Genomic DNA, 24,302 nt, shown 5'->3' on the forward strand with positions numbered 1-24,302 from the left:
TGTTGTTGTCCTGTTTTCAATTCCATTGATTTGTTCTAATTTTTATTATTTCTTTTCTTTTGCTCTCCTTAAGCTTAAATTGCTCTTCTTTCTCTCATTGCCCAAGGTGGAACCTTAGATTGTTGATTTTAGATTTACCTTCTTTTCTAATATATACATTTAATGCTAAAATTCTAAGTGATGCTTTTATTGTATCCTACAGGTTTTGATAAATTGTATTTTCATTTTCATTGAGTTCAAAATACTTTTAAATTTCTCTTTAGACTTCTTTGACCCATGTATTATTTTTAAATGTGTATTTAATCTCCAAATATTTTGGGATTCTACAGCTATTTTTCTGTTATTTATTTCTAGTTTAATTCCATCATGGCCTCAGAGAAGATAGTTTATATAATTTCTGTTGCAGGTTGAATTGTGGTCCCCCAAAAGACATGCTGAAGTCCTAACCCATCACATACACACACACCCCTTAACATGTGAATATGACCTTATTTGGAAATTGGGTCTTTAAAGATGTAATCAAGTTAGCATGAAGTCATTAGGGTGGGTCCTAATCCAGTATGACTGGAAGAAATGCGATGTGAAGACAAACACACATAGGGAGAATGCTGTGTGATTACAGAGGCAGAGAGTGGAATGATGCAGCTACAAGCCAAGGAATGCCAAGGAGTGACAGCCACCACCAGAAGCTAGGAAGATGCAAGGAAGGATTCTCCCCTACAGGTTTCAAAGGGGGCATGGCCCTGCCAACACCCTGATTTTGGACTTCCAGTCTCCAGACTGTGAAACAATAAATTTCTTTTGTTTTAAGCCACCCAGTTTGTGGTACTTTCTTACAGCAATTCTAGGGAACGAATATGATTTCTATACTTTCAAATTTATTAATGTGCATTTCGTGGCCCGGATAGTCTCTCTTGGTAAATGTTCTGTGTGACCTTGAGAAAGATGTGTATTCTGCTGTTGTTGGATGGAGTATTCTCTAAATGTCAATTAGATCAGATTGATAATGCTGTTTAGGGCAATTATATCCTTACTGATTTTCTGCCTGCCTGAACTATCAACTACTGAAAATGGGGTGTTGATGTTTCCCAATGTATTTGTGCATTTTTCTATATCTCTTTGCACTCCTATTAGTTTTTGCCTCATGCATTTTGACACTCAACTTTTTGGTTCATACACATTAAGGACCGTTATATCTCCTTGGAGAGTTGACCTCTTTATCATTATATAGTGCTCCTCCTTATCCCTGACAGTTTTTCTGGTTCTGAAATCACTTTGTTTGAAATTAATGTAGCTACTCCAGCTTTCTTTTTTTTTTTCCAGCTTTCTTTTGATTAGTGTTAGTATGGCATAACTTTTCCCATCTTTTGACTTTTTAATTTTAATAATTTATTTTTAATGTTTTAACAACTTGAGTGATGTATTTCACATACCCACCATTCACCCATATAAAGTGTACTATTAATTGGTTTTAGTATAGTCACAGAGTTGTGCAAGCATCAGCACAATCAATTTTAGAACATTTTTATTACCCCTCCCCCACCAGAAAAATCTTGCAACCCTTTAGTCAACCCCCCATCATCTGCCAGTGCTAGGCAACCACTGAACTACTTTCTGTCTCTATAGATTTGCCTATTCTGGACATTTCATATAATATGTGGTCCTATTAGAATGGAATCATATGATATGTTTTTTTGTGAATTGCTTCTTTCATGTAGCATATTTTCAAGGTTCATCCATATTGTGGTATGCATCAGTACTTCATTCCTTTCTGGTGCTGAATAATATTCCGTTGTACCAATATACTACTTTTTATTTACCTATTAATCAGTTTATTATCATTTGAGTCATTTCTACTTTTTGTCTTTTCTGCAGTAAACATTTGTGTACAACTTTTTGTGAGGGTATATGTTTTCAATTCTCTTGGGTATATAGCTAGGAGTGGGTTGCTGGATCATGTGGTAACTTTATGTGTGAACTTTTGAGAAACTGCCAGACTTGTTTTCCACAGTGGCTGCACAATTTTGTATTCCTACCAACAGTGTTTGAAGATTTGAATTTCTCCACATTTTCTCCAACACTTGTTATTGTTCATCTTTTTTTATTATAGTTATCTTAGCTGGTGTGAAGTGGTATCTCATTATGGTTTGAATTGCACTTCCCTGAAGACTAATGATTTTGAGCACCTTTTCATGTCCTTTTTGGCTATATCTTCTTTGAAGGAATGCCTATGCAGGATACTTGCCCTTTTAAAAATAGCTCTTTTATATATTCTAGACAGGTCTCTTATTAAATAAAAGATTTGCAAAATTTACGTCCCTTTCTGTGGTTTGTCTTTTCACTTTATGGTATCCTTTAAAATGAAATGTTTTTAATTTTGATGATGTCTAGTTTATTGATTTTTCTTTCTTTGCTTGTGTTTCTGGTGTCATTTCTAAGAAATCATCACCTAATTCATGAATATTTATACCTGTTTTCTTTAAAGAGCTTTATGGTGTCAGCTCTTGAGGTTAGGCCTTTGATCCATGCTGAGTTGATTTTTGTACATGGTGTGAGATAAGGGTCCAACTTCATTCGTTTACATGTTGACATCCACTTAACCCAGTACCACTTGTTGAAAAGACTATTCTTTTCCCCATTGAATGGTCTTGCTACCTTCGTTGAAGATCAGTTGACCTTAAATGTGAAGTTTATTTCTTGGATTCCCAAGTTAATTCCAAAAAAACCTGAAATTTTTGACTGCTTACTGTGTTCCAGGCACAATCCTAAGCACAAATGCACTTATCCCTCATAGTAACTCTGTGAGATGGGCACTATTCTTACCCCCACTTCACGGATGAAGTAGCGGAGATAATGATTTGCCCAAGCTATTTAATAAGTGGCAGACCCAGGACATGAATTTAGACGACTGCCTTGAGAGCCTGAGCTTTTAACCATGCTACAAATAAATGTGCTAAGTCAGAACTTGGAATCCCACTAAATAGTTCATTTTAAACAAAACAGCTGGAGGTCAAATTGGCCACTTAGTTTGGAAAAACCACAACAGAGGAGGAGCTTTACTAGCTTGCTTCCTACTGAGTATTAGAAATGGACCTGTCTTCCTTGGTTGAAAGCCCTCCATCGCCAACTTAAGAATTTATAAATCAACGCACTACTTCGGCTTCTTCTCTTCTTGCAGCAGGACAGACGTTAGCCTTACCAGCGAGGAGCAGAAAGGCCACAGGGCCCACTCCCCAGTTCTCAGCCCCGCTGCAGCCTCGCGCTATTTTCTGCCAACAGTAGGGGCGTGGACAGAATCGCCCCCCGGGTTGGAGGCCGCCCGTGTTGTCGTAACTCTCGCGGGAAGTTGCGTCGTTGCCTCGGTAACGGCGTCGCGGCCGTGAAAGATGGCGGGGCGAAGTTTTAAGGTTAGTTCAACTCTACACTGCTGGGTAGCAGCTAGGTTTCGGGCGGTCCTGCGGAGACCGGAATTCATTTAACTTTGGGTCTGAAAGTGTCTCTTTTACAGAGACGGGGCGTTTCAGGGACTCCGCTTCCACCACGCGTTCAGCAGCCTGCCACACCTCGTCGGGACCTCCTCGCCAAGGAGGAAGAATATAAGTAAGAAATTTGGCGGTTCAGCTTTTCCTTTTTTCTTTCACTTAAATGAGGCTGCTTAGAAATACTTTTCCTGGTGACTGACTGGACCTTTGGGACCATTCACTGTCCAGCAGTTTATCATCCCGTTCGCTTGCCCTTCTTTTTAACTTGAGCTGCGGCCTCGTAGCTGTTGAAAGTGGGCGAAAATTTAACCCAAGTGAGTAAACCTGTTCGTCAGCGAGATGATACCGCTAGAAGTAGTTTGGATAGCAGGAATTGCCACGAATAGTTCAGTTTCTAGTTAAAGGAATTCCACTTAATTTCAAGTTCCTGGAGTTTACGTATGTAAATTTCTTTTAGGTTTGGTTTCTAAACCGAAAGCATGTTTCTCAGGGCATTTGGAATTACCGTTCTCATCCACATTTGGTGGTGTTGGGAGGATTTCTCTTCCTTATCTGCTGTCAGTGTGATTAGAGCTATCCTGACAACACGTGCTTTCATTCTTGGACCACTCCACTCTTCATCCCCCGGTTTTCATGCAGATGTCAGAGTAATCTTTTAATTTGATCTTGTCACTCCCTTGTCTAAAACTTTGCAGTGGTTTCCAGTTGCACTTCAAAAGCTCTGTCACACCTGGCTCCTACCTCTTGTATGATCTTGACCTCTCTCCTTTTTGCCTACCAGAGTGGCCTTTCTTGACTATGATAAGTAGGCTCCCCATTACTCTTTTTTAATTGTGTGATTAAATTTTTGTTGCAATTAGCATAACGTGTTACAGTAAATTCATTTGTTAGTTTACATTTTGTCTGTTTCCTCCACTGGACTGTTAGTTCCACAAGGTCAGAAACCATGTCTTTTATTTGCCCTCGTATATACCCTTACCAAAAAAATTATATTTTAAAAATTCACCCTTTTAATTTAAAGTAATTTAATTTAAAACTTGGGAAACATTCTGGCAGTTCCTCAAATGGTTTAACATAGAGTTACCAAATGATCTGTACTTAAAATTAAAGCATGTTTAGAGTTAAAACTGAAGTGTCCTTTCTTTAGATAAACTAGACATGTGTCAACTTGCATGTAGAAACATAATGATCTTCCACTGCTTGATGAAATGTGCCTGTTATTCAAGTATGAATGTACTTAATCAGTGGATCTGTTGTTCATATACAGCTCTGAATCAGCTGTTTTCAACCCAAAACATTTGTTTTCTTTACCATGCACCAGACAGCACTAAATACATGCACTGATTAGGTTAATTCATTTGGTTATTTAAAGATCTATTTGCATCTGGCCCTTCATTAAGGATATGCTCCTGATCAAAGTCAGGCATCTGTAGTAACTATTCTATTTTAGCAAAAGTTTTGTGGTAAAGGCTCTCACTTGTTACTTGTTATGTTATATGCACTCCGAGGTGTGCAAATCTGAGGCGTTTGAACAGAGTAGCTCCCAGGCACTGCTTGAAATTTGTGATCACTCAGCACTATGCGTAAGGGTGAAATGTCTGGCCATCCTTATAGGCAAGACTATGAGTTCATAACAGAGTATTTTGCCACATGTTGTCTTGGTGGTAAGCATATGGGGATGTTGTTTTAATCAACTGAACACAGCACTTTCCAGGGATCCCAATGCAGAATCTTTTACAATCAGCTCCTGTCAAATAGTTGGAGGAAATAATCACTATATGAGACAGTAAACCAAGGAATATGCTGATCACTCAAGTCAATAGATATTCCAAGTCTTGTGCGTATATCATAAAACTAGAGAGCTAAACAATAAGATTACGTGACATCTGGTTTAATTGATCTTGATAACCGGAAGGGCAAGCCTTCCCCCAAACTTCTTGCCCATAAATGCCAATTACATTGGATTTATAGATTAATTTGCAGAGAACTGACATCTTTATGCTGTTGAATCTGCCCTTCTACGAATGTGATATATCTCTATTTACATGTGGGTGATTTGGGTATTCATTAATAATATTTTATCATATTACTACATAAGAGTCTTGCACGTACAATTTTTTCAAGGTACCTTATAGTTTTTTCTTGCTATAATGAATGGCTCTTTTTCTACTACATTTTCTAATTGGTTATAAGTATAGAAACATTACTGATTTTTGTATGTTGATCCTAGACCTATATTTATATAGATTGTCGGCTCTGCTGAACTCTCTTATTCTGCGGAGTCCGTTGAGTTTTTTATAAAGACAGTTATATCATATGCAAATTGTGATAGTTTTGTCCCTTTACAATTTCTTCTACATTCTTTTTCTTGATCTGGTTAGAACTTCCAGTGCAATATGAAATAGAAATAGTAATGGTAAGCATTTTTATCTTAGTTATGATTTTCAGGAGCCCACTTTTAATAATTTATCACTACATTTGAGGTTTGCTGTAGCGTTTTGGTATTTTTTTTTAATCAGGCTTAAGGACGCCGTTTCCCTTAATTATTTTTTCATCAAGGATAGCTGATATGCAGTATTATACCCTTAATTTGTATTTTGAATGAATGTTAAATTTTAACAAAGCTTTTTCCCCCCAAATTTATTTAGGCAATGAAATTTTTTTCACCCCCTCCTTTAATGTTTTAACATACTAAACTACAAAGGCAGATTTCTTGTTTTCTTTTAAAGTCCCCTGGATTAGATTGCTTTAATTTTATGGAGGTTTTTTTTCAGCTGTAAACAGAAATGAAATTGGTCTTGCACTTTTTTCTAGTTCTTTGCCTTTCTGATTTTGATGTGATTATTATCCTAGCTACATAAAATAAGCTGAATAGTTTTCCTTTTTTGTTTTAGTCTGTTCTTGGAAGCTTCTTGTAATCAGAGATCATCTGCCCTTTGATTAAAATTGTGAAACTGAGTCTAGTGTGGGGTTTTTTTTTGCCTGTGAATGCAGTTTCTTTAATAATTTTTGCTTCCAGAATAAATTTTGGTTATTTTCTAGTTTTCTGGAAAAGTGTCCACTTCATGTATGTTTTAAAATGTATTAACATACATGTATTCTAATTATTCTCTTATGTTTTAAGTTTTGACTGTATCTGTAGTGTAACCTTATACACACCTTCTTTTGGGGACTTTTCTGTCAGTCTTGCTGGAAGGTGTATATGTTTTATTGGTCTTTTCACAGAATTAGCTTTTGGTTTTATTGCTAATCTATGTGATTAAAATTTTTTTTTGATTAGTCTTATCTCTATTATTTCTCTCTCTTCTAATGGTGGATTTATTTCTTCTTTTTTTTAGTTTCTTTTTTTAGTTTAGTTTTTCTTATTTTTTAATACATACATTTAATTTCTGTATATTTCTCTCCAACCACAGCTTATCGGTATTTCAGTATCTGTTTTGATATATATATTTCTTTTGTGGTTATTTAGTTTTAAATATTTTATGATTTTTCATAGTGATTATTTTAGGAGTGTGTTTTTGTAGTTCCCAAGCATCCGTTTGTTTGCTTGTTTTATTTTTGTTATTTTATAATTTATTTTTAATTGTACTATGGTCAGAGAATGTATATAATATTGATTTTCAAAAATGTTTTGAAACTTAGTTGTGACCAGGTACGTGTTGAATTTTTGTAAATATTCTGTGTGTTCTTTGATAGAAAGTGTATTCACTATTTGTTGACTCATATCTTAGATCAAGCTAGTTAATATTGCTGTCCATAACATCAGTATCATCACCATTTTTTTTTCTAGTACCTGCATTGGTTTCTGTTAGAGATGTACTGAAATCGGCTATAATTATGATTTAAAAATTTCTCCTTATAATTGTGTCCAGTTTTGTTTGGGGGCTATATTGTTTGATTTATTTAAATCCTCTTGATGAATAATTCCTTTCATTATTATGTAGTGTCTGTTATATCTTTTCTCATTCCTTTATTCTCAAACTTTTTATGTCATTTAGCTTTATTAAGAGCATTTCTTTTATATTCTCTGGTAATTTCTGCCTTCTAATGAGTGAATTTATTTATATTATTTTGTTTATTAATTTGAAGTTGTTTGGGCCATCTAATTTTTTTTTCTATTTATGCCTTTTCTTTGTTTTTTTTTCTGTCTTTTGTTGGTTGAATGAGTTTTCATTATGTCTTTATTTTTCCTTTACTGGTTTGGAAAGACCTTAGAATGCTTTAACTTGGTTTCCCTCATTTGTCAAGTTATATAATACTTATTTCCCCTTGGCTTTGAATACCTTACCTGTTATTTTTGTATTCTGTACTAATTTAGATTTATCATCATGTTTTCTCATTTCTTTGCATTTTTTTTCGAGGTTCAATTTCCTCTTTTCTGAAGCATAGACCATTCATTACTTCTCTGTATGAAAATCGGAGTCTTAAATTCTCCAGTCTTACCCGAAAATTTTGTTACTTTGCACTTATTCTTCAAAGATAGTTTAGCTGAATATAGAACTTGAAATGGCTAGTCCCTGCCCCCCCCACCTCCCGATGGTCCATTAAAGATACCATTTCATTGTCCATTGGCATCTAGAGATATTGATAAGGCATCTACTGCCAGCATTTAAGATAGTCATGCTGGTAGACTATTTTTCTCTCTTCTTTTTAAATATTTGCTTTGTAGTTTAAAGAACATTCTCCTTGTCTTTGAAGTTCTGCAGTTTCACTATGATGTGTACAGGTGTGGATTTTTTTTCTTAATTCTGCTTGAGCTTCCTATATTTATTCATTTCTGGAACATTCTCAGCATTATCTCTTTTTAAAAAAAGTATTGTCTTTTGTCTTATGTTTCTTGCTATATTCTTCAAGTTTCAAATATTTGTCATTTTTCTTTTTGTTTTGTTGCAGTATACTTGATTTACAATATTATACCATTTTGGGGTATACAGCATAGTGATTCAAAACTTTTATAGATTATACTCCATTTAAAGTTATAAAATAATGGCTATATTTCCTGTGCTGTACAATATATCCTTGTATCTTATTTATTTTATACATAGTAGTTTGTATCTCTTAATCGTTTAACCTTATTGTACTCCTCCCCCCTTCCCTCTCTCCATTGGTAACCACTTGTTTGTTCTCTACATATATGGGTCTGTTTCTGTTTTGTTATATTCATTATTTGCTTCATTTTTTAGATTCCACACATAAGTGATAACAGAGTATTTGTCTTTCTCTGACTTATTTCATTAAACATAATACCCTCCAGGTCCATTCATGTTGTTGCAAATGGCAAAATTTCATTCTTTTTTATAACTGAATAGTATTCCATGGTATGTATGCAGATATATATATATATATATATATATATATATCACGTCTTCTTTATCCATTCATCTGTTGATGAACATGTAGGTTGCTTCCATATCTTGGCTATTGTAAATAATGCTGCTATGAACATTGGGGTGCATATATATCTTCAGAGTAGTGTTTTCATTTTCTTTGGATATATATCCAGGAGTGGAATTACTGGGTCATGTGGTAGTTATATCTTTAAGTTTTTGAGAAACTGCCATACTGTTTTCCACAGTGGCTGCACCAATTTACGTTCCCACCAACAGTGCACAAGGGTTCCCTTTTCTCCACATCCTTGCCAACATTTGTTATTTGTGGTCTTTTTGATGATAGCCATTCTGACAGGTGTGAGGTGATATCTTATTGTAGTTTTGCTTTGCATTTCTCTGATGATTAACAGTGTTGAGCATTTCATGTGCCAGTTGGCCATCTATATTCTTCTTTGGGAAAATGTCTATTCAGGTCTTCTGCCCATTTTTTAACCAGGTTATTTGTTTTTTTGATATTGAGTAGTATGAGCTATTTATATAGTTTGGGCATTAAACCCTGGTTGGTCATATCATTTGCAAATATTTTCTCCCATTCAGTAGATTGTCTTTTCATTTTGTCAATGCTTTCTTATTTATTTATTTATTTATTTGCGGTACACGGGCCTCTCACTGTTGTGGCCTCTCCCATTGCGGAGCACAGGCTCCAGACGCGCAGGCTCAGCGGCCATGGCTCATGGGCCTAGCCGCTCCACGGCATGTGGGATCTTCCCGGACCGGGGCACGAACCCGTGTCCCCTGCATCGGCAGACAGACTCTCAACCACTGCGCCACCACAGAAGCCCTGTCAATGCTTTCTTTTCCTTTCCTTTCCTTTCCTTTTAAATTTAATTAGGTCCTATTATTTATTTAGTTAGTTAGTTTCCTCTGCCTTAGGAGACAGATCCAAAAAATACTGCTGTGGTTTATGTCAGAGTGTTCTGCCTCTGTTTTCTCCTGGAGTTTTATGGTCTTACATTTAAGTCTTTAATCCATTTTGAGTTTATTTTTGAATATGGTGTGAAAAAAAGTTCTAACTTCATTCTTTTACATGTAGCAGTCCAGCTTCCCAGCACCACTTATTGAAAGACTGTCTTTTCCTCATTTATATTTTTGCTTTCTTTGTCATAGATTAATTGCCCATATAAACGTGGGTTTGTTTCTGGGTTCACTATTCTGTTCCATTGATCTCTGTGTCTGCTTTTGTTCCAGTACCATACTGTTTTGGCTACTGTAGCTTTGTAGTATAATGATTATGGATCAATCGAAGAAAAATATATAACAAGTGTAAATATATATGCACTCAACATAGGAGTATCTAAATACATAATGCAAATGACAACAGACATGAAGGACAGTAACACAATAATAGTAGGGAACTTTAACAATGGACAGATCATTCAGACAGAAAAATCAATGAGGAAACACTGGCCTTAAATGACATGTTAGACCAAACAGAACACATAGTATTCTATTCAAAGGCAGCAGAATACACATTCTTTTCAAGATCACATGCTAGCCCAAAAAACAAGTCTCAGTAAATTTAAGTAAATTGAAATCATATCAAGCATCTTTTCCAACTACAGTACTATGAGATTAGAAATCACCTACAAGAAAAAAACTGCAAAAAACACAAACATGTGGAGGCTAAAAAATATGCTACTAAACCACTGGATCACTGCAGAAATCAAGGAGGAAATCACAAAATACCTGGAGACAAAAGAAAATGAAAACACAGCAATCCAAATTGTACGGGATGCAGCAAAAGCAGTTCTGAGATGGAACTTTATAGCGATACAAACCTGCCTCAGGAAACAAAAAAAAATCTCAAATAAACAACCTAACCTTACACCTAAAGGAATTAGAAATAGAAGAACAAACAAAACCCAAAGTTACTAGAAGCAAAGAAATAATCTGTTGATTGTCCCTCCTGGGCACTTGTTTCTTTTTTTTTTTTACATCTTTATTGGAGTATAATTGCTTTACAATGGTGTGTCAGTTTCTGCTTTATAACAAAGTGAATCAGTTATACATATGTTCCCATATCTCCTCCATCTTGCGTCTCCCTCCCTCCCACCCTCCCTATCCCACCCATCCAGGTGGTCACAAAGCACCAAGCTGATCTCCCTGTGCTATGTGGCTGCTTCCCACTAGCTATCTATTTTACGTTTGGTAGCGTATATATGTCCATGCCACTCTCTCACTTTGTCACAGCTTACCCTTCCCCCTTCCCATATCCTCAAGTCCATTCTCTAGTAGGTCTGTGTCTTTATTCCCATCTTACCCCTAGGTTGTTTATGACATTTTTTTTCCTTAGGTTCCATATATATGTGTTAGCATACGGTATTTGTCTTTCTCTTTCTGACTTACTTCACTCTGTATGACAGATTCTAGGTCCAACCACCTCACTACAAATAACTCAATTTCGTTTCTTTTTATGGCTGAGTAATATTCCATTGTATATATGTGCCACACCTTCTTTATCCATTCATCCGATGATGGACACTGAGGTTGTTTCCATCTCCGGGCTATTGTAAATAGAGCTGCAATGAACATTTTGGTACATGACTTTTTTTGAATTATGGTTTTTTCAGGGTATATGCCCAGTAGTGGGATTGCTGGGTCATATGGTAGTTCTATTTGTAGTTTTTTAAGGAAACTCCATACTGTTCTCTATAGTGGCTGTACCAATTCACATTCCCACCAGCAGTGCAAGAGTGTTCCCTTTTCTCCACACCCTCTCCAGCATTTATTGTTTCTAGATTTTTTGATGATGGCCATTCTGACCGGTGTGAGATGATATCTCATTGTAGTTTTGATTTGCATTTCTCTAATGATTAATGATGTTGAGCATTCTTTCATTTGTTTTCTGGCAATCTGTGTATTTTCTTGGAGAAATGTCTATTTAGGTCTTCTGCCCATTTTTGGATTGGGTTGTTTGTTTTTTTATTATTGAGCTGCATGAGCTGCTTGCAAAGTTTGGAGATTAATCCTTTGTCAGTTGCTTCATTTGCAAATATTTTCTCCCATTCTGAGGATTGTCTTTTGGTCTTGTTTATGGTTTCCTTTGCTGTGCAAAAGCTTTGAAGTTTCATTAGGTCCCATTTGTTTATTTTTGTTTTTATTTCCATTTCTCTAGGAGGTGGGTCAGAAAGGATCTTGCTGTGATTTATGTCATAGAGTGATCTGCCTATGTTTTCCTCTAAGAGTTTGATAGTTTCTGGCCTTAAATTTAGGTCTTTAATTCATTTTGAGCTTATTTTTGTGTATGGTGTTAGGGAGTGTTCTAATCTCATACTTTTACATGTAGGTGTGCAGTTTTCCCAGCACCACTTATTGAAGAGGCTGTCCTTTCTCCACTGTACATTCCTGCCTCCTTTATCAAAGATAAGGTGACCATATGTGCAAGGGTTTATCTCTGGGCTTTCTATCCTGTTCCATTGATCTATATTTCTGTTTTTGTGCCAGTACCATACTGTCTTGATTACTGTAGCTTTGGAGTATAATCTGAAGTCAAGGAGCCTGATTTCTCCAGCTCCGTTTTTCGTTCTCAAGATTGCTTTGGCTATTCGGGGTCTTTTGTGTTTCCATACAAATTGTGAAATTTTTTGTTCTAGTTCTGTGAAAAATGCCACTGGTAGTTTGAAAGGGAGTGCATTGAATCTGTAGATTGCTTTGGGTAGTAGAGTCATTTTCACAATGTTGATTCTTCCAATCCAAAAACATGGTATATCTCTCCATCTATTTGTATCATCTTTAATTTTTTATATCAGTATAATTTTCTGCATACAGGTCTTTTGTCTCCTTAGGTAGGTTTATTCCTAGATATTTTATTCTTCTTGTTGCAGTGGTAAACGGGAGTGTTTTCCTGATTTCACTTTCAGATTTTTCATCATTAGTGTATAAGAATGCCAGAGATTTCTGGCAATTTTGTATCCTGCTACTTTACCAAATTCATTGATTAACTCTAGTAGTTTTCTGGTAGCATCTTACGATTCTCTATGTATAGTATCATGTCATCTGCAAACAGTGACAGCTTTACTTCTTCTTTTCCAATTTGGATTCCTTTTATTTCCTTTTCTTCTCTGATTGCTGTTGCTAAATCTTCCAAAACTATGTTGAATAAGAGTGGGGAGAGTGGGCAACCTTGTCTTGTTCCTGATCTTAGTGGAAATGCTTTCAGTTTTGCACCATTGAGGACGATGTTGGCTGTGGATTTGTCATATATGGCCTTTATTATGTTGAGGTAAGTTCCCTCTATGCCTACTTTCTGCAGGGTTTTTATCATAAATGGGTGTTGAATTTTGTCAAAAGCTTTCTCTGCATCTATTGAGATGATCATATGGTTTTTCCCCTTAAATTTGTCAATATGGTGTATCACGTTGATTGATTTGCATATATTGAAGAATTCTTGCATTCCTGGAATGAACCCCACTTGATCATGGTGTATGATCCTTTTAATGTGTTGTTGGATTCTGTTTGCTAGTATTTTGTTTAGGATTTTTGCATCTATGTTCATCAGTGATATTGGCCTGTAGTTTTCTTTCTTTGTGACATCCTTGTCTGGTTTTGGTATCAGGATGGTGGTGGCCTCATAGAATGAGTTTGGGAGTGTTCCTCCCTCTGCTATATTTTGGAAGAGTTTGAGAAGGATAGGTGTTAGCTCTTCTCTAAATGTTTGATAGAATTCACCTGTGAAGCCATCTGGTCCTGGGCTTTTGTTTGTTGGAAGATTTTTAATCACAGTTTCAATTTCAGTGCTTGTGATTGGTCTGTTCCTATTTTCTATTTCTTCCTGATTCAGTCTTGGCAGGTTGTGCTTTTCTAGGAATTTGTCCATTTCTTCCAGGTTGTCCATTTTATTGGCATAGAGTTGCTTGTAGTAATCTTTCATGATCTTTTGTCTTTCTGCAGTGTCAGATGTTACTTCTCCTTTTTCATTTCTCATTCTATTGATTTGAGTCTTCTCCCTTTTTTTCTTGATGAGTCTGGCTAATGGTTTCTCAATTTTGTTTATCTTCTCAAAGAACCAGCTTTTAGCTTTATCGATCTTTGCTATTGTTTTCTTCATTTCTTTTTCATTTATTTCTGATCTGATGTTTATGATTTCTTTCTTTCTGTTAACTTCGGGGTTTTTTTGTTCTTTCTCTAATTGCTTTAGCTGGAAGGTTAGGTTGTTTATTCGAGATGTTTCCTGTTTCTTAAGGTAGCATTGTATTGCTATAAACCTCCCTCTTAGAACTGCTTTTGCTGCATCCCATAGGTTTGGGTTGTCGTGTCTCCATTGTCATTTGTTTCTAGGTATTTTTTTATTTCCTCTTTGATTTCTTCAGTGATCACTTCGTTATTAAGTAGTGTATTGTTTAGCCTCCATGTGTTTGTATTTTTTACAGATCATTTCCTGTAATTGATATCTAGTCTTATAGCATTGTGCTCGGAAAAGATACTTGATACAATTTCAATTTTCCTAAATTTAGCAAGGCTTGATTTGTGACCCAAGATGTGATCTGTCGTGGAGAATGTTCCATGAGCACTTGAGAAAAATGTGTATTCTGTTGTTTTTGGAAGGAATGTCCTATAAATATCAATTAAGTCCATCTTGTTTAATGTATCATTTAAAGCTTGTGTTTCCTTATTTATTTTCGTTTTGGATGATCTGTCCATTGGTGAAAGTGAGGTGTTAAAGTCCCCTACTATGAATGTTACTGTCGATTTCCCCTTTTATGGCAGTTAGTATTTGCCTTATATACTGAGGTGCTTCTATGTTGGGTGCATAAATATTTACAATTGTTATATCTTCTTCTTGGATCGATCCCTTGATCATTATGTAGTGTCCTTCTTTGTCTCTTGTAATAGTCTTTATTTTAAAGTCTATTTTGTCTGATATGAGAATTGCTACTCCAGCTTTGTTTTGATTTCCATTTGCATGGAATATCTTTTTCCATTCCCTCACTTTCAGTCTGTATGTGTCCCTAGGTCTGAAGTGTGTCTCTTGTAGACAGCGTATATATAGGTCTTGTTTTTGTATCCATTCAGCCAGTCTGTGTCTTTTGGTGGGAGCATTTAATCCATTTACATTTAAGGTAATTATCGATATGTATGTTCCTATTAACATTTCCTTAATTGTTTTGGGTTTGTTATTGTATTTCTTTTCCTTCTCTTGTGTTTCTTGCCTAGAGAAGTTCCTTTAGCATTTGTTGTAAAGCTGGTTTGGTGGTGCTGAACTCTCTCAGGTTTTGCTTGTCTGTAAAGGTTTTAATTTCTCCATCAAATCTGAATGAGATCCTTGCTGGGTAGAGTAATCTTGGTTGTAGGTTTTTCTCCTTCATCACTTTAAATATGTCCTACCAGTGCCTTCTGGCTTGCAGAGTTTCTGCTGAAAGATCAGCTGTTAACCTTATGGGGATTCCCTTGTGTGTTATTTGTTGTTTTTCCCTTGCTGCTTTTAATATGTTGTCTTTGTATTTAATTTTTCACAGCTAGATTAATATGTGTCTTGGCATGTTTCTCCTTGGATTTATCCTGTATGGGACTCTCTGTGCTTCCTGGACTTGATTACCTATTTCCTTTCCCATATTAGGGAAGTTTTCAACTATAATCTCTTCAAATATTTTCTCAGTCCCTTTCTTTTTCTCTTCTTCTTCTGGAACCTCTATACTTCGAATGTTGGTGCGTTTAATGTTGGCCCAGAGGTCTCTGAGACTGTCCTCAGTTCTTTTCATTCTTTTTTCTTTCTTCTGCTCTGCAGTAGTTATTTCCAATATTTTTATCTTCCAAGTCACTTATCCATTCTTCTGCCTCAGTTATTCTGCTATTGATCCCATCTAGAGTATTTTTACTTTCATTTATTGTGTTTTTCATCATTGCTTGTTTCATCTTTAGTTCTTTTAGGTCCTTGTTAAATGTTTCTTGAATTTATTCTATTTCCAAGATTTTGGATCATCTTTACTATCATTATTCTGAATTCTTTTTCAGGTAGACTGCCTATTTCCTCTTCATTTGTTAGGTCTGATGGGTTTTTATCTTGCTCCTTCATCTGCTGTGTGTTTTTCTGTCTTGTCATTTAGCTTATCTTACTGTGTTTGGGGTCTTCTTTTTGCAGGCCACAGGTTTGTATTTCCCATTGTTTTTGGTGTCTGTCCCCAGTGGCTAAAGTTGGTTCAGTGGGTTGTGTAGGCTTCCTGGTGGAGGGGACTAGTGCCTGTGTTCTGGTGGATGATGCTGGATCTTGTCTTTCTGGTGGGCAGGTCCATGTCTGGTGGTGTGTTTTGGGGTGTCTGTGGACTTATTATGATTTTAGGCAGCCTCTCTGCTAATGGGTGGGGTTGTGTTCCTGTGTTGCTAGTTGTTTGGCATAGGGTGTTCAGCACTGTAGCTTGCTGGTCATTGAGTGAAGCTGGGTGCTGGTGTTGAGGTGGAGATCTCTGGGAGATTTTCGCCATTTGATATTATGTGGAACTGGGAGGTCTCTTGTGGGCCAGTGTCCTGAAGTTGTCTCTCCCACCTCAGAGGCACAGCACTGACTCCTGTCTGCAGCACCAAGAGCATTTCATCCACACGGCTCAATAAAAGGGAGAAAAAGAAGGAAGGGAGGGGGGGAAGGAAGGAAGGAAAGAAGGAAGGAAGGAAGGGGATAAAATAAAGTTATTAAAATAAAAAATAACTGTTAAGAAAAAGAATTTTTTTTAAGAAAAACAAAAACAAAACGGACAGATAGAAGCCTAGGACAAATGGTGAAAGCAAAGCTATACAGACAAAATCTCACACAGAAGCATACACATACACGCTCACAAAGAGGAAAAGGGGAAAAAATAATAAATCTTGTTCTCAAATTCCACCTCCTTAATTTGGTATGATTCGTTGTCTATTCACGTATTCCACAGATGCAGGGTACATCAAGTTGATTGTGGAGCTTTAATCCGCTGCTTCTGAGGCTGCTGGGAGAGATTTCCCTTTCTCTTCTTTGTTAGCACAGCTCCCGGGGCTCAGCTTTGGATTTGGCCCCGCCTCTGCGTGTAGTTCGCCGGAGGGCCTCTGTTCGCTCAGACAGGACGGGGGTTAAAGGAGCAGCTGCTTCGGGGGCTCTGGCTCACTCAGGACGGGGAGTGGGAGGGGTGCGGATGCTGGGGGAGCCGGTGGCGGCAGAGGCCAGCATGATGTTGCACCAGCCTGAGGCGCGCTGTGCGTTCTCCCCGGGAAGTTGTCCCTGGATCCCGGGACCCTGGCAGTGGCGGGCTGCACAGGCTCCCCGGAAGAGGGGTGTGGAGAGTGACCTGTGCTCGCACACAGGTTTCTTGGCGGCAGCAGCCTTAGCGTCTTCATGCCAGTCTTTGGGGTCCGCACTGTTAACCGCGGCTCGTGCCCGTCTCTGGAGCTCCTTTAAGCAGCGCTCTTAATCCCCTCTCCTCACGCAGCAGGAAACAAAGAGGGAAGAAAAAGTCTCTTGCCTCTTTGGCAGGTCCAGACTTTTCCCCAGACTCCCTCCCGGCTAGCCGTGGCGCACTAGCCCCTTCAGGCTGTGTTCACGCAGCCAACCGCTGCGCTCCAACCGAAGCCCGGGCCTCAGCTCCCAGCCCCGCCCGGCCCGGCGGGTGAGCAGACAAGCCTCTCGGGCTGGTGAGTGCTGGTCGGCACTGATCCTCTGTGCGGGAATCTCTCGGCTTTGCCCTCCGCACCCCTGTTGCTGTGCTCTCCTCCGTCGCTCCGAAGTTTCCCCCTCCGCCACCCTCAGTCTCTGCCCGCGAAGGGGCTTCCTAGTGTGTGGAAAACTTTCCTCCTTCACAGCTCCCTCCCACTGGTGCAGGTCCCGTCCCTATTCTTTGTCTGTTTATTCTTCTTTCATTTGCCCTACCCAGGTACGTGGGGGAGTTTCTTGCCTTTTGGGAGGTCTGAGGTCTTTTTCCAGCATTCAGTAGGTGGTCTGTAGGAGTTGTTCCACGTGTAGATGTATTTCTGGTGTCTCTGTGGGGAGGAAGGTGATCGCCGCGTCTTACTCCTCCGCCATCTCCCCCCCCCCACCCCCGGTCCAGGCACTTGTTTCTTAATGCAATTTGTTACTTTTGTGAAGACATCTTTAGTGGGGTTTGCTTTCTGAGAGAGTTGCATGTGTTCTAGATGAGTAAATCCCTAAGTGTGGTTTTGCATTTAACTTTATTAGCTTATCAGAGTTTTCACTGGTTCTAATCCAACTTACTATATTAAAGTTTTGGCATAGTGTCCCTGTACCATCTGCGTAAGATGAACTTGGAGTACACTCCTATGTGCTCTGATTACTCACAAGAGAATCTTTTCCACACACGGCTCTAGTTTCATTTCCATTCACCTAAGGTTATGGGTAGTGTTTTTGTGGTCTGTGGTTCACAGGTGTAGCCCTTCGTGACTCTCTCATGTGCATCAGTTTCTAGCTGTTAAGCTGTTTTGGCTTCTGTTCCTGTTTACTGCTCTCATTTTTAGTTGCTGCTTTATTTTTAGTGCCAGGGTATTTTCCCTGCCTAAGTTTAAGTTTAGGAATATTCCGTTCATTATATTTTATCCAGATTTCTATGGGTTTTGGAGCAGAAGAATAGCCTTTTGATTTATCTCAGCCTGCTATATTGCCCAGAAACCTCTATTGGTTCTTGTTAGGAAATGTGAAAAATCAGGTAAAGGCATCTTGAGTACAACTTTAAGTCTTTATTAGATATTTTTATTTTGATTAACTTATCCTAAGATATAAAAATATTTCTTAAAACATCAGACTTTTTAAGAAGGGATGTGATACTGCTTTTTTTCTTCCTGGGGGTGGGAGTCATCACTGGTTTGTGGTACTTCTGAATCACATATCTAAAAAAACAAGGTATCTCATTTAAAAAATTGCTCTGCATATTTTCTTCATAAAACTTCAGAAGAGCCTAGATAGTCTAGAAATGTGATCTACAAATAGAATTTAAAAGTTACATGCTTTTGAAGTTGTTTATTATAATGTTAACCTTTAAAACTGAGAAGGGGACTTCAACTAACAGGGAGAACAGTTTAGTACATTATGTTAACTTCAACTCTAGAATATTTCATAGCCATTTATGGCACTAATTATAAAAATTATATAGAGATAAATATATTCCATCTGTATTGTTATGGTAGAACAGTACAAAATTGTGTGTGTGCCTACATATGAAAATTAGAAGGGAATTTTTAAAATGATTGGATGATGGTGGTAGGATGATGAGCAATTTTTTCTTTAAAAACGGTTTCCCGCAATGGCATTGCTATTCTTACAGTCTTAATGGGACTAAATAGTATTCCTATTCTTTGCTAGATTCCAAATAGATTGGAAAAAAAAAAGGAGTGGCAGGTGTAGGTGAAAGTAATCACCTGTATTCCTGATGAAGCTGATATTGAAGTATGTAGCTGAGGTATGAGCCACCTCAGGTCTGCTCACTAAACCCCAGATATACCTCCCCAGTCACCTGAACACCCCTGATGAAATCAGCCCCCTCCACACCCCACCCCACTCCTGTTCTCAATTGGAGTTGATCCCAAGAACATGGAGAGTGGAACTGAGTTGAACCCACCCAGTTTATTCTTCTCAAAGAAATCATTCCACCTGAAATAATGGCCAGGGAGAGGCTAGGAGTTACATGGTTTGAGCTTCCACCAGAAAGAAGAAGGATCATGGGGATTTGGAGATAAGCTTTGTAATAGTTGTGTTAATTTTCAAATAAAAATGTCATGTGTATGTTTTGGCATTTATTGATTAGCTAAATTGTAGTTATTGAAATTTAATTACTTTTATTTTTGTGTTACAATCTTCAGTCTATCACAATTATTATTTTCTCCTTTTAGGCGTTTAAATGCAGAATTAGAGGCAAAAACGGCTGATCTGGTTCGACAAGCTGAGGAAGTAATAGTAAGTGAATGTACAATTAATAGTAATTCCATGTAAGTGCTAGTTTTTTAACTTTTTAATTTGATGTGTAACATACATACAAAAAAGTGCCCAAAGCATAAATTTTCAGCTCAGTGAATTATCATAAATTGAACATCAATATATGCATAAGTATGTGTATACATGCATGTATATGTTTTTGATAAGCACACTTTTTTTAAAAAAATTATTTATTTTTGGCTGCATTGGGTCTTTGTTGCGGTGCGTGGGCTTCTCATTGCAGTGGCTTTTCTTGTTGTGGAGCACAGGCTCTGGAGCATAGGCTCAGTAGTTGTGGCACACGGGCTTAGTTGTTCCACGTCATGTGCGATCTTCCTGGACCAGGGCTCGAACCTGTGTCCCCTGCATTGGCAGGTGGATTCTTAACCACTGCACCACCAGGGAAGCCCAGCACACGTTTTCTAAAAGCCACTGAAAAAGTGTTTTCCATTTAGATATTCCAATCATCTAATTAATAGGAACATTAATATTGAATAGTATTTCCCACTATTTTAAGATTAATATTTGCAAGTAGCTATATAGAATTAGTACTGGTAATTCAGTAAGGATAGAAATAAAATGGTCTCTGGACAGAAGCTGAATAAAGGTTAACAACTACCATTAATGCTCAGATGGTAATCCGTTTCTTAAACTCTGCAGTTGGATATAACTCAGATTGTTAGGGCTAGACCATAATGAGATTTATAGTCAGGAAAAATGTGGTGAGGTTACATCACTAGACAGTCTAAGCATATTTGCCCCATTCTGGCTACCAAATTAGTTATTCCTACTTTTAGCATCCCTCCCTAAGTATCAGCATTCCCAATATTAGTTGATAGGATATAGTAATATTCCACAGAGGAATAAAGTAGCTGCTTTCAAACTTTTTAAATTTTTTATTCTAATTCATTTATAATTCTCTTTCATTTAAATCCCACCCCCACCCCACTTTGGAGTTGATGAAGGCAGGGAAGAATAGGCAATATTTTAATGTCTTAGACAGATCCATCATTATTTGTTAGTTTAGGAATGAGAATATTTAGATAATGGTTACAGATTTACTAGTTGCATTTGTAATTAAATATTTTACTAAAAAATAAACATTTTATTACATCTTTTAGTTTTTGTCAGTGTCTGAAGAGCAGGAAAATAATTTTTCTGAAAATAATGTTCAGAAACTCAACGTTATGGTAGAGTGAGTGATTCATTATGTATTCTGATCAGAGTCCTCTAATGGATATAACTTTTGCCACATTGAATTTTTGTTTTTTCACTTTCATATTAATACATCTTCTCCAAAAGCTATCACTCTTAGTGCTTCATTTTTAGCACTTTCATTTCTATGTGGTCATCTTAACATTGAAGTTTTTATGATTTGAGACAAGTTTTTCTATCCATTAAATGGATTTATGTTTCCACTTCTTGTGAACCTTATTTCCTTTGCATGTTACAGAAGATGGAAGCTCTAATGTAGTTGGGAAGAAGGAGTCAGCTAAGATCATATAAAGGCATTGGCATTCTTACAATTTTGCCTTAGAACTGACTCTTTTAACCAAGAATGAGTGAAAGGGTGAAACTACATTGTTACAGATCTTATTTTGATACCATAGCTTTTAGAATTCTGTGCTTTGATTTTATAGAAATTGTGGACAACTCTGAAATAATTAATGATCAGAAAGGCACTTGAATATATCCTAGTTTTGTACATTATTTTCCTACATGACTTTGTTTTATTTAACTAGAGAGATCAGCAAGAAGTACGATCTCAGTCTATTTCAACACAAATTAAATCATATGAAGAGGAAGATGATTACAGTTTAAGGTAAGACTTAAATTCCCAAACACCTTAAAAATTTTTTCTTTTTACTGGGTAAATGCTTTAAGATTGTTTTCTGTTGTTTTTTTTTTAAATTAAGGTATATTTGACATACAACATTATATTGGTTTTAGGTGTACAACACAATGATTCAGTATTTGTATATATTGTGAAATGGTCACCACAGTAAGTATAGTTACTATCCTTACCATACATAGTTACAGAATCTTTTTTCCCTGTGATGAAAACTTTTAAGATCTAATTTTTTAGCAGCTTTCAAATATGCCATTAGTATTATTAAGTATAGTCTCCATGCTGTACAGTACATCCCCATGACTTACTTATTTTATAATTGGAAATTTGTAACCTTTGACTCCTTTCACCTATTTCGCCTGCTCCCAACCAACCAGCCTCTGGCAACCATCAATCTGTTCTCTGTATCTATAGGCTTGTTTTTATTTGTCTGTTTTTAGATTCCACGTACAAGTGAGATCACTTATTTGTCTTTGTCTTTCTCTGACTTATTTCACTTAGCATAATGCCCTCGAGGTCCATCCATGTTGTCAAAATGGCAAGATTTCATTCTTTTTTTATGGCTCAGTAATAGTTATATATATAAAAATATCATTTTATATAATATTTTAACATATTTATAAAAGCACATGTTCTTTTCTCATTCATCCATTGATGGACATTTAGGTTGTTTCCATATCTGGCCTATTGTAAATAATGTTGCAATGAACATGGAGGTGCATATATATAAAAAAATAAGTGTTTTCATTTTCTTCAGATAAATACCCAGAAATGGGGTTGCTGGATCATATGACAGTTCTCTTTTTAATATATTTTTTCTTTTTTCTTTTTTTTTAATAGATCTTTATTGGCATGTAATTGCTTCACAATACCATGTTAGTTTCTGTTGCACAACAAAGTGAATCAGCCATATGCATACATGTGTCCCCATATCCCCTCTCTCTTGAGCCTCCCTCTCATCCTCCCTATCGCACCCCTCTAGGTCATCACATAGCACCGAGCTCATCTCCCTGTGCTATGCTGCTGCTTCCCACCAGCCAAATGTTTTACATTCAGTAGTGTATATATGTCGATGCTACTCTCACTTCACCCCAGCTTCGCACTCCTACCCCATGTCATCAGGTCCATTCTCTATGTCTGCCTCTTTATTTCTGCCCTGCAACTAGGTTCATCAGTACCATTTTTTTTTTTTTTTTAGAATCTATATGTATGCGTTAGCATACGGTATTTGTTTTTCTCTTTCTGACTTCAGTCTGTATGACAGACTCTAGGTCCATACACCTCACTACAAATAACTCAATTTTGTTTCTCTTTATGGCTGAGTAATATTTCATTTTATATATGTGCCACATCTTCTTTATCCATCCCTCTGTCGATGGACACTTAGGTTGCTTCCACGTCCTGGCTATTGTAAATAGTGCTGCAGTGAACATTGTGGTGCTTGTCTCTTTTTGAATTATGGTTTTCTCAGGGTATATACCCAGCAGTGGGATTGCTGGGTAATATGGTAGTTCCATTTTTAGTTTTTTAGGGAACCTCCATACTGTTCTCCATAGTGGTTGTATCAATTTACATTCCCACCAACAGTGTAGAAGGGTTCCATTTTCACCACACCCTTTCCAGCATTTATTGTTTCTAGCTTGTTTGTTAATGGCCATTCTGACCAGCGTGAGGCGATACCTCATTGTAGTTTTCATTTGCATTTTTCTAATAATTAGTGATGTTGAGCATCTTTCATGTGCCTCTTGGCCATCTGTATGTCTTCCTTGATGAAATGTCTATTTAGGTCTTCTGCCCATTTTTTAACTAGATTGTTTGTTTTTTTGATATTGAGCTCCATGAGTTGTTTGTATATTTTGGAGATTAATCCTTTGTTGTTTCATTTGCAAATATTTTCTCCCATTTTGAGGGTTGTCTTGTTGTTTATGGTTTCCTTTGCTGTGCAAAAGCTTTTAAGTTTAATTAAGTCCCATTTGTTGATTTTTATTTCTGTTACTCTAGGAGGTGGGTCAAAAGAGATCTTGCTGTGGTTTATGTCAAAGAGTGTTTTTCCTATGTTTTGCTCTAAAAGTTTTATAGTGTCTGGTCTTATATTTAAGTCTTTAATCCGTTTGGAGTTTATTTTTATGTATGGTGTTAGGTAGTGTTCTAATTTCATTCTTTTACATGTAGCTGTCCAGTTTTCCCAGCACCACTTATTGAAGAGGCTGTCTTTTCTCCATTGTATGTTCATGCCTCCTTTGTCGTAAATTAGGTGCCCATATGTGTGTGGGTTTATCTCTGGGCATTCTATCCTGTACCATTGATTTGTATTTCTGTTTCTCTGCCAGTAACATACTGTCTTGATTACTGTAGCTTTGTGGTATAGTTTGAAGTTGGGGAGCCTGATTCCTCCAACTCTGTTTTTCTTTCTCAAGATTGCTTTGGCTATTCGGGGTCTTTTGTGTTTCCATACGAATTGTAAGATTTTTTGTTCTAATTCTGTGAAGAATGCCATTGGTAGTTTGATAGGGATTGCATTGAATCTGTAGATTGTTTTGGGTAGTATAGTCATTTTCACAATATTGATTCTTCCAATCCAAGAACATGATATATTTCTCCATCTGTTTGTGTCATCTTTGATTTCTTTCATCAGTGTTTTATACTTTTCTGAGTACAAGTCTTTCGCCTCTTTAGGCAGGCTTATTCCTAGGTATTTTATT

The 24,302-nt window shown here is 37.0% G+C and overlaps 1 protein-coding gene across 2 annotated transcripts in view; it reads left to right on the plus strand.

The window, feature by feature from the left end:
• The window catches only part of TEX9 (testis expressed 9), a 212,426-nt gene that overhangs the window by 126,263 nt on the left and 61,861 nt on the right, over nt 1-24,302 (plus strand). For both annotated transcript variants that reach the window (XM_082846619.1, XM_082846620.1), the window contains 2 exons: nt 19,670-19,733; nt 21,494-21,573. In XM_082846619.1, coding sequence (XP_082702745.1) covers nt 19,670-19,733; nt 21,494-21,573 — 144 coding nt within the window. The remainder of the gene's footprint in view (nt 1-19,669; nt 19,734-21,493; nt 21,574-24,302) is intronic.

Source organism: Leucopleurus acutus (assembly GCF_964270905.1).
Source record: "Leucopleurus acutus genome assembly, chromosome: 1".
Taxonomy (NCBI): Eukaryota; Metazoa; Chordata; class Mammalia; order Artiodactyla; family Delphinidae; genus Leucopleurus; species Leucopleurus acutus.